The sequence below is a fragment of the Diabrotica virgifera genome, chromosome 4 (assembly GCF_917563875.1).
Source record: "Diabrotica virgifera virgifera chromosome 4, PGI_DIABVI_V3a".
Lineage (NCBI taxonomy): Eukaryota > Metazoa > Arthropoda > Insecta > Coleoptera > Chrysomelidae > Diabrotica > Diabrotica virgifera.
The window spans coordinates 242,009,734-242,021,752 of NC_065446.1; the positions used below are offsets into that span (position 1 = coordinate 242,009,734).

The 12,019-nt window shown below is 32.6% G+C and overlaps 1 protein-coding gene across 1 annotated transcript in view; it reads right to left on the reverse strand.

The window, feature by feature from the left end:
- LOC114339332 (S phase cyclin A-associated protein in the endoplasmic reticulum) overlaps nucleotides 1–12,019 on the reverse strand; it is a 345,776-nt gene that overhangs the window by 14,713 nt on the left and 319,044 nt on the right. Inside the window, exon 19 of the mRNA XM_050648835.1 lies at nucleotides 4,203–4,373. Within this exon, the coding sequence (XP_050504792.1) occupies nucleotides 4,203–4,373 (171 nt within the window). The remainder of the gene's footprint in view (nucleotides 1–4,202; nucleotides 4,374–12,019) is intronic.

A 12,019-nucleotide genomic window follows, 5' to 3' on the forward strand; every position in this document is an offset into this window, starting at 1 on the left:
CATGTACAAGAAAAAAAAGGTATAATGAGAAATTTAAAAAATAATCCTAAAATCACAAATCGTTGTAAGTATTTATTACATTTTGAAAAATATTATCTTATTCAAAAATAATCCTAGAATTTTTTGTAATACACCATTTTAAAGTAAACAAAATAAGCTTTTTTTATTCTATAATATAATATATACCTAAATGTAGAAGAAAAAAAGTTATGAGAAATTTCGAAAATAATTGTAAAAAATTTAAAAAATAATAGATACTTTTTTTATATTAGGTATTATAATATATAATATACAATATATAATATATAATATATAATATATAATATATAATATATAATATATAATATATAATATATAATATATAATATATAATATATAATATATAATATATAATATATAATATATAATATATTATATAATATTATTTTATTTTTATATTATATTATAAAAAATCGTTAAAAGTATAAAAGATTGAATAACCATAATCTCTTTAAAAAAAGTCGTACAACATTATACAGTAAACCATTTTAAAGGTTATTGATTTCTATTCCTACTACGTGTACCATTGCATATACCTAAAGTTACGTAGAAAAAAGTTACAGAACAATATTTGCGAAATAACAGGGAAAATTGCCCAAAATTGCTGTGTGTGGCGAACTTTGAAAAATCATATTTCGAAAACTGTAAATCTTAATTACCTCTACTAAACAACATTTTAAAGAAAAAATATGTAGGTTTTTTTTCTGTAAAGCAATGTCTATACCTATATCCTCGTGGACAAAAGTTATGGGACAAAAAACAAAATTTCTTTCTTTTGGGTTTTTTTGTGCTTTTTCTTTTGAATATATTTTTGTAAAAAAATGTATCATGGACTTTAAATAGTGATATTTAGATACGAAATTTAACCAGGGACAATTTTTATGTAGATATGTTTGTACCAAAAGTGCATAGAACTCACCCTAATGTAACCTGTGCCCAGGGACTAATTCACCCATTTCTCAAAAACGCACCCCCTTAAATGGTAGCACTTCGCGGTTTTTTCATATATAATGTCCACTGACCATATGAAATAATAAAACCCCGTTAACGTTGTAGTTCCTTTTAGCTATCTTATTTTGAATATAATCAATAGCCTATAAGTAAAAAAATTCGCATTAACTACCTCTCAAAATCCATAAAATTTCATTTGCATATCTCAACCGGTTTTATAACAATAAATAAGTTGTCAGCTCGTAAGAAAAATTCCGTGTCTAGGAAAAAAAGCATTTTCGGACATACATTTGTATCTATATATAGCAAATTATCGAAATATATTATAGCAATATATCGAAAATCTGGAAAGATCGGTCCTTGTCGAAGAACACCAAAATAAGATTAGTACGTGCCTTAATTTTTCCCATATTTAATTACGGATCCGAAACATGGACAATGAAATCGGACGACAGAAAAAGGATTGACGCCTTTGAAATGTGGTGCTGGAGAAGAATACTTCGGATCTCATGGACGGAACACAGAACAAATCACTCAATCATCCAAGAGCTTAATATTCAGACTCGACTTTCCTCTATTTGCCTCTCCACCGTCTTAAAATTTTTCGGCCATACGGTGACCATATCTTTTTAAAGAAAAAAAGGTACAAAAAACAAAAATGTATTAAAAACGCAAAATGTATCTTGTTATTGGACAAATATAACTTTTTGGCATTAAAAATAAATAAACTATGTAGCTAAACATAAAAAATTATATCAATTAAACTAAACATAACACATTGCATTAACTTTGAAAAAGTTCCAAGCCTGTAATTAAGAGTTTTTAGATAAGGGAACTGGAATAGCCTCATCTTCTTCCGGTTTTTTGCATCATTCATATTTTTCTGAACTTAAAATTAATTTAAGAAGGTCCGGCTTCGACTGAAGTAAATGAAACATTTCATACAAGTCTTACCAAAATTACATACACCAGCATCGCTGCCTTGATATGGACATTTGTGACTTTTCCGACGTCCAATAATAATTATTTATTACAGAAAAAAAAAACGCTCGATAGCCGCACTAGCACCTGGAAGACAAAAAATAAATTCGCATAATATTTGTAAGTTTTTCAGTTTGAATTGATCTACACACTTAAAAACTTTAAGCCATCGATCCTGACTATTTTTTTCTTCTCTGTTCCACTCAGAAATTTTTTCACTTGTAGCCACGTCTTTCAAAATTCCCAGTTCGTCAAAGAGTTGATCTTCGTTTAACATGGTTGCCTTGATATACAATTTAAAAGCTTCGAGAGAATAACAAACAGCGTTCCATGTTATTTCACTTCTTATGGGAGCTCCACACTTTCGCCGAAGTCTATTGAGGTTCAACAAGTACGAGAGTGTAGACGGCCACCTTGTGTAACTTTGCCTCACTTCGTTCTACTTCCATTCTCTGTCGGTCTGGTCAAAGGGATCTTTGTCGGTATCGCACCGCTCTTTGTTGGTATCGCACTTCCTCGCGAAGTAGAACGAGTGTGTAGAGAGGGTACTTCGGACTTCGGTCAACTTTGGCGAAGTAACTTCGCCGAGCGTGTGGAGCCCGCTTTAGATCTATGCTTTTGAATAGTTTAAATTCATGAAAATTTGTACTCCAGTTTTCTAGGTAGGTTACACATTTTGTGTAAAAATGTTTCACTTGTGCAGTGAAGTTTTGTGTACAACCACCGCACCATAAGAGTGATGTCTCACACACTTAAAATGTTTTTAAAGATCATTCATAAACGCATTTCACTTCGGATTCACTTCACTTTGGATTTACACTACTAATCCAGAGATGCTTGGATGTGAACCAGGATATGTACGTCTGTTTCATAGATTACAACAAGGCTCTCGATAAAGTCCACCAAAAGAGCTAATGGACATCCTCAAAGCAAAACAATTGCAATACCTTTGAATGATAACAAATCTATATTATAAACAGCAGGCACACATACGCATTAACGAACACACATCAGAAGAGTTCGAAATTAAAAGAGGAGTGCGACAGGGGTGTGTATTTTCACTACTACTATTAAATGCATACTCTGAAGAAATTATGAAAAAAGTTCTTGAGGGGAAACAGCAGGAATAAAGGTACCTAAATGGAACGCCAATTAACAACATTAGATATATGCGGACGACACTATCATAATAGCGGACAACCTCCAAGACCTCCAAAAGCTAATGAACAAGATAGTTGAGTATGGAGAACAATATGGATTATCAGTATACATCAAGAAAACTAAATTTATGAGGATATCAAAAACCCAAAATAATGATAAAAGCCTGACAATTAAAAATAAAACTTTAGAACAAGTTGAAAACTACAACTCTCTTGGCACAATAATTAATCACACAAACTATTACTTCAAAGAAATCAAAGTTCGAATAGAGAAGGCAAGAACCAACTTCAATAAAATGAGAAAGGTAGTTTGTGCAAGAGAACTGAAATAATTAAGACTTGAGAGTTAGGCTGCAAGGTGTTACATTTTCTCGACTCTGCTTTACGGGATAGAAGCATGGTCAATTAACGTGTCGACTACTAAAAAGTTGGAAGCATTTGAACTGTGGGTGAAGGTACCTGAAGATAGCATGGACCGAGTCTGTAACAAACAACGAAGTCATGAGAAGAGTCAACAAAAGAATGGAAATTTTGGAAACCATCAAGACACAAAAGCTGCAATACCTGGAACAGTATACAAAGAAATTTGTTTAAAAGTAGTAAAAGATAAAAATATTCATTTTTTAGAAAAAATAAGTACATTCGCGTGTCCTTAGAAAGGTTTTAAAGTACATTAGGACAATATTTAAAAATAAGTACTGTCCTACTTAAATAAGTACATATGGTCACCGTAGCCATATTGCAAGAAGAAGTGATGATAATCTTGAGAGACTTATAATTTCGGGAAACGTTGAAGGGCGCAGAAGTAGAGGTCGCTCACCTACTTGATGGACGGATCAAGTGCAGAAAGCCAGTGGAAAAACATTCTCTGAATCCGTGAGGGAAGCTCAGGACAGAAGCCGATGGAAAGAGATAGTTGCTCGTATTATAGGGAATCACGACACTCAGCAATGATGAAACGACTGAGGAGGAGGATAGCAAATTATTAGATATTACTTTTTCATGCAGAATAACTCCTTGTAGTTTTTCGCACTTATTTACTAACACCCTGTGAAAGTTAAGAATACTTACACTGTAAGACAACTCTTGTTTAAGTATCGATGTGGTATGCTCATTCCCGGAGCAGCAAGCTAGCAAAGTGGGATACAAGATGTTGGACAGAGATTCTACGGAGAAATAAGGGAAAGGCAAAGAACATAGTTGCTGAAGCACCGACGGTGACTGACCGCTGACCAGCAGCATCTGAAACAAAGAAATTAATTATTTTTTATTTTGACAACGGCATCCGATTTGGACGTCGAAACGTTAATAAAATGATTTTTTTAGTAAAATTGTGGCTTATTTTCCATTAAAAATAGTTAATTACGAAAATTCCACAAGAAAATAGCTTCAGAACAACATTAAAATAATTATTATTAAATACAAATAAGAATTGTTATAACTTTACTAAATAATAGCTAAAATTTGCTAATTATATTAGTCACCGTAAGACTCTATACAGGGTGATTGATTAGTAGGGTAAAGCTCAATAGCTCCGCTATAGTAATAGATAGCAATAAAAGTTAATAACAAAAATTTTAGCCACCTTTGAGCTTCATATTACAAAATTAGTTAGAATGTTACAGGATGTTCGATAACACAGTGGCAGACCTAACTTATGTTTTTTTTTTAAATGTAACACCCTATATTTTATTTTATATTCGAAATCCTGTTACCTTCTCCATCACAAAAATATAAAGGTTTGTAATGTTATACAGGGTATTTACAAAGTTATAACCAATTTTGTACGAAAATCGTAACAAGTTCAACTCCATGTATAAATAAAAATAAGCATAACAGCAATGGTTTATTAATGCCATATTTTTTTATTTATTGTCAAAATTTTTAAGAATTATTGATATTGCTAATTTTCTTTACATTAAATACAGGGTGAGTCAAAACGCAAGTACATTATTTTCTCAGTAATGTTAAATGGAACACCCTGTATTTTATATCATTATTGAAAAGTAACATTAACGTACTTTAATTTTTATATAACATTCCCTATGCCCAAATTTATTAGTTTTCGAGATATTTTCATTTTTCAGAGCAGATTATTTTAGGTGTTTAAATTTATCTAAATTTTAAGTAAGCCATGATTGAATTGACAATTGAAGATTACCGATTATCAATCCGGTAATCAATGTAACACTGTAGCAAATAAAGAAATAAAAATAATTTATTAATAATACATTTTACAAACAAAAACACAACCACTACATGCAACATTTTTGAAACAATTAAAAACTATATTTTTATGTAAATGCAACAAATAAACAAAGAAAATTAGTAATAAATTTTACAAAAAAACACACACACACAAAATACAATATTTTGTGAAGACAATTAAACACTACTTTTGTATGTAAATGTAACAATGTAACAAATAAAGAACGAAACAATTTATCAGCAATACATTTTGCAAAAAAAAATGTTTGAAAAAATTAGAAGCTACTTTTAATAAAATATTTTTAATATTTAATTACATAAGGTGTTCAAAATTATCTCCTAACACATTTATGTACGCCTAAAAACGATCATTGAATGAGCTACTTACTCTACGGAGCATTTGTAAATTAACACATCGAAATACACTTTGTATTCTATTTTTCATCTCATCCCTTGTTGTTGGAGGTATTTTATAAACTTTATTATTAACGTAACCCCAAAAAAATCAACAGTTTATTAAATTCTGGTAATTTGGGTGGCCACGCTACTGGTCCATTGAAAAATGAAAATATCTCGAAAACTAATAAATTTAGACATAGGGAATGTTATCTAAAAATTAAAGTACGGTAATGGTACTTTTCAATAGTGATATAAAATACAGTGTGTTCCGTTTAAAATTACTGAGAAAATAATGTACTTGCCTTTTTGACTCACCCTGTATTTGATATAAAGAAAATTAGCAACATCGACCATTCTTGAAAATTTTGACAATACGTTAAAAAATATGGCATTAATAAACCATTGTTGTTTTGCTTATTTTTATTTATACAGGGAGTTGAACTTGTTACGATTTTCATATAAAATTGGTTATAACTTTGTAAATACCAGAATAACATAACAAACCTTTATATTTTTGTGATGGAGAAGTTAACAGGATTTCGAATTTAAAATAAAATATAGGGTGTTCCATTTAAAAAAAACATAAGTTTGGTCTGCCACTGTGTTATCGAACACCCTGTAACATTCTAACTAATTTTGTAAGCTCAAAGGTGGCTAAAATTTTTGTTATTAACTTTTATTGCTATCTATTACTATAGCGGGACTACTGAGCTTTACCCTACTAATCAATCACCCTGTATGTATGTATGTGTAGGTATATACATACAAGCTCATGTCACACATATACAAACTTTTTACACGAGTCAAAACCACATCAAAAATATCTACGATATTTTTTATGACATATTGATAACATACTGATAACATATTTAGTCCTGTCGCCAGGGGGGGTACAACGGCCTCGTTAATTCAGATGGACTTACCCAAGTTTTTTTTATGTATTTTGACCCGTAGAACACGAATTTTTTGGGTAACAGTTGATCCGGATGTCGATAAGATTGTTATAGACCAAGAACTTGAGGAATCAAATAACAGCGATTTTTGGCAAAACAAAACAATATTTTGTATTTTTTGGGTCATTTTAAGCAAAAAATATTTCTACAAGTTTTTTAGTAGGATGCACAGTTTTCGAGATAAACGCGGTTGAACTTTCAAAAAATCGAAAAACTGCAATTTTTAAACCCGAATAACTTTTGATTAAAAAATAAAATAGCAATTCTGCTTAGCGCCTTTGAAAGTTCAAGTCAAATTATGTCGGTTTTGATTATTTGCATTGCTAAAAATTTATTGTGTTATTGTTAAACAAAGCTACAAACAACTAGTGCGTGAGTGATGTTTCTATGATTTCTCATTTAAAATCGAACGAGTAGGTAGAATAGGTACTAGTGCAATCAAGTCTATTTCTACGTTACATGCGTTAAAACGCATGTAAAAGCACGGGAAACCCTACGTGTTTATAGCTTTGTTAAACAATAAAAAAACAAATTTTTACCAATGCAAATAATCAAAACCGATATAATTTGACTTAAACTTTCAAATGCGGTAAGCAGACTTACTATTTTATTTTTTAATCAAAAGTTATTCGGGTTCAAAAATTGCAATTTTTCGATTTTTTTAAAGTTCAACCGCGTTTATCTCAAAAACTGTGCATCCTACGAAAAAACTTGTAGAAATATTTTTTACTTAAAATGGCCCAAAAAATACAAAATATTGTTTTGTTTTGCCAAAAATCGCTGTTATTTGATTCCTCAAGTTCTTGGTCTATAACAATCTTATCGACATCCGGATCAACTGTTACCCAAAAAATTCGTGTTCTACGGGTCAAAATACATAAAAAAAACTTGAGTAAGTCCATCTGAATTAACGAGGCCGTTGTACCCCCCCTGGCGACAGGACTAATTGCATTGATCATGCTATCGAAATGTACGAAAGGCTCTACAAGTGCCTCTACACAAGTAGGTTTAAAGATCAACCACTCAAAAACACAAGTGATGACAAACTTAGTTTTGAGTGAGAACAAAACATAGCTGGAACAGGTATACAACAAACATCAGCACACAAATATCTGGGGCATGAAATTCGTTTAAGATCAGACCAATGACTTAATACGTAGAATAGGGTTGACTTGGGCGGCTTATGGAAAGCTAAGAGACGTGTCCAAATCAGCTCTTCCCATCTGCTTAAAGAGAAAGGTCTTTGATCAATGTGTGCTGTAGTTTATGCTTATGGACGGGATAAATAAATGAAAGGGTACCCCTTTTAAGAAGGGCAAACAGTCCCCACTCCCAGAATTCAATTTTTTTTTACATTCTATCTGATGTAAAAACGTTTTACACGTATTTATTGATTCTAACATACATCTAAACTTTCATGCATTTTTAACGAACACCTTCCATAATACAAATTTCATCCGCCACAACGTGTGTCCAGCTAATGGAAAAATGACCGACAATACAACAAGAATAAATAAGTCAATATATCAAATTGACCTAAATCGTACTTATTGCCAAGCCGTAAATACAAAAAGAACCAAACAACAAACACATCATAATATACATTAAAAACTAAAATATTCCTATTAGGTTAATGCACGTCCATCGATGGCTTGTCTATGGGATTGCCAGTGGCGTGACTACACGGAAAAATAAAAAGGGATCTTACAGAAATGCAAGGAACTCACAACAAAGGTCGCAGCATATTATCATGCACGTAGCGTTTCCAGTACGTAGCGTAGTCTCCGAAAAACCTGATTTTACTGAAAGGTGTCTGATATGATACGTTCCAGAGAGTGTGAATTTTTCATATTTAAAACCATTTAATCATATTTTTCGGAAACTAAACGTACTGGAATCGCTACCTGCATGATAATACGACCTTAACATCTTTTGTCAATTTTTTAAAACACAATCATAAGTGAAATACATTTTTCTATCAAATTTAGATTTTACGAAATGGTGCTCTTTTTAATATCAAAACAAATAAATAATATAACCTATAATCTATACAGTGAGCACGTGAAGGTTGGAATAAATTCATGTCGATTTTTGTTTTGAAATTATGTTTTATTGCCATATATATCATACTAGTGACGTCATCCATCTGGGCGTGATGACGTAATCGATGATTTTTTTTAAATGAGAATAGGTGTAACGTGATAGCTCATTTGATAGGATATTCAATCCTCTATTCAGTAATATAAACATTAGGTAATACAATCATTTATACAGGGTGTCCAAAAAAAATTTCTTAACTAAATTAATTGACACAACACAAAGAGAAGAGTGTATGTAATTCTTTTAATTCAAAATACATGTTACTGCTGTCATAAAACAGAAAAAAGTTTATTTGAAAAATAAACATTGCTTTTCGCTTAATACATGTTCAAACTGCCAGGAGGCAGGTGGGTGGAAGCATTAACATTGAATTTGGGCGAAAAACTTATTTATTTGTTAAATAAACATTTTTTCCGTTTTCTGACAGCAGTACCTAACATGTATTTTGAATTAAATAAATTACATACAGTCTTCTTTTTGTCTCAACTAATTTAATTCAAAATTTTGGACACCCTGTATAAATGTTAATGTGTATATTACTGAATAGAGAATTTAATTACTTTTCAAATCAGCTATCACAAGACTCTTATTCTCATTTAAAATATCATCGATTATGTCATCACGCCCAGATGGATGATGTCACTAGCATGATGCATATTATATATGCCAAAAAATCATAATTGAAAAATAAAAATCGACCTATTTCGTGATTTATTTCCAAAATTGCCCATTCACGAAAAAATGAATTTATTCCAACCTTTACGTGCTCACTGTATATTAAGTACTACATAGACTACAAATTTTTTTCATGATTGCTATGTTTGCAATAAAATTCTTTTTGCTTCGATTTGAGCTTCCCTTCTTTGCTTCATTTTTTGTTTTCCCTTCTTTTTATCTTATTTTACAAGTGCCCACCTGTGATATGGCCTTTTTTAAATACCTACTGCATTTTTCAAATAAATCAGAATAATTGCACCAATTTCATAACTCTTCTCCACTACGATACAGTAAAATACAAAGATTAAAGGATATTACAAAAAATGACATGAGTTGCCTAACTACACCTAGGAAAGGAAGACCTATCGCTCAAAAAATCCTTTACGGCGACACCAACAGTTCCTTAATGACGACGTACGTACTTGTCTTCACCGCGTATGGAAGAACTTTTAAGGAAGAGGAAAGCAAACTAGAGCAGGCACTCAAGACCATGCTGGACTACGATACCCAACTGAGACGTAAGTAAGTTCCTTCCATCTCCATACCGCCAAGCAAAAAGGAGGCTCCAAAATCCGATGGGATAAGAAACCAATCTACTTGGGTGTCACCCTAGATAGGTCGCGTTCCTCAAGGTAGCGTCTTAGAACCTATATTGTTCCTCCTTTATACAGCTGATCTGTCAAGAACAAGAACCACCACTGCAGCAACATTCGCTGATGACACGGCGGCCTTGTCTCATACCGATTCGGCCTCAATCTCAAAGAACCTTCATATAAACCTTAACAAAATATGGCTATAAACATGGCGTATCACTGTTAAACAGCTGCTACAAGATATTGACAGCACTAATCAGACAAAAACTCCCAAAATACATTGAAACTAAAATAGGAGACTACCAGCACGGATTTAAAGAGGGAAGGTCAACAATATGTAGACGCAGTTCACATAATCACACAGTCAATTGAGAAATGCTACGAACATGATATCGACTTACACATCCTTTTCATAGATTTCAAGCAAGCCTTTGACAGCTTAACAAGACCCGACCTAATAGAAGACATGAAAAACCTAGATATATCAATGAAACTTATATGACTTACGAAACTTCCGAAAATGACAATGGAAGGATCAACTGCAGCAATAATTACAGATAACGGTACCGCCAAAAATATAGAAATAGCAAGTGGAGTACGACAAGGTGACTCTCTATTAATGTCATTATTTAATGTCGCAATAGAAGGAACAATAAGAGCTACAGAAATAAAAGGTACAATTATAACATCGATATCGCAACTTGTGGCGTATGCTGACGGCATAGCATTAATTAGCAGAAACCTGAACAGTTTAAAGGAATAATATACGAAGTTATGCAAGGAAGCATCCAAAAAGGGTTTAGAAATAAATTAAAACAAAACAAAATACCTAATATGCTCAAGAAAAAATCCAGATAATGTGACAAGTTTAAATATTGGTGAATATAAGTTTGAAAAGGTAGAACACTTTAAATATCTTGGAGTCTCAGTTAATGGAACTAACGATAGAAGCATCGTAATCAGTGAAAGAATCCAGGCAGGAAACAGAGCCTACTGGAAATACAATAACTTCCTAAAAGATAAGAAGCTTACTCAGAATACTAAACTGAAGATTTACAAAGCAGCAATTACACCAGTAATCACATATGGTGTTGAGGTAATGTGTCTGACCCAGAAAGAGGAAGAAAGATTGAGGATCCTAGAGAGGAAAATAATTCGGAGGATAGCAGGCCCACTAGATTTAGGTAATAATGAATTAAGAAAACTCATGAGCCACGAAGTAAGAGGACTTCTAAAAGGAGAAGACATCATCAGATTTATCAAAGCACAGAGACTCAGATGGATGGGACATATAGAAAGGAGAAATCCAGAAACCGTCATCAAGAAAATTTCCAAATGGAGACCTGTATCAGGCAGACCACGAGGAAGACCCAAAACTAGATGGGAGAACCAGATAGTCGAGGACCTTAGTCAGAGAATGGGCAACCATAAGCAAAAACAGGAACGAATGGAGAAAAATTGTAGAACATGCCAAGTCACACAACCAATTGTAAAACCAAAATGTTAATACGGATTGATTCACCGCGACAAACGAATCGGAAGAGCCCAAAGAGGGCGGCAATCACTCCGCTAGGAGTGTGGATACCATGATGATGATCAGGGTTATTGAAACGAAACCTACACAAGTTACATTCACTTTATGCAGACAAACGTGTCCACCAGTAAAAATCAACAACTACCCACTTCCACAAGGTGATGATGCTAAATATCTTGGCACGCATTGGGACCGACGCGACGGCTGACTAGAAAGAAGCATACATTCACCAAAAGAAAATAGTTAGCCTTAAATTTAGCAAAATATATTGACTCATTGAACGCAAATCTAAATTAACATTGAACAACAAATTACTGTTGTGTAAGGCCATTTTCAAACCTGTGTGGATTTTTATGGTATACAACTTTGGGGAACCGCCAGTAA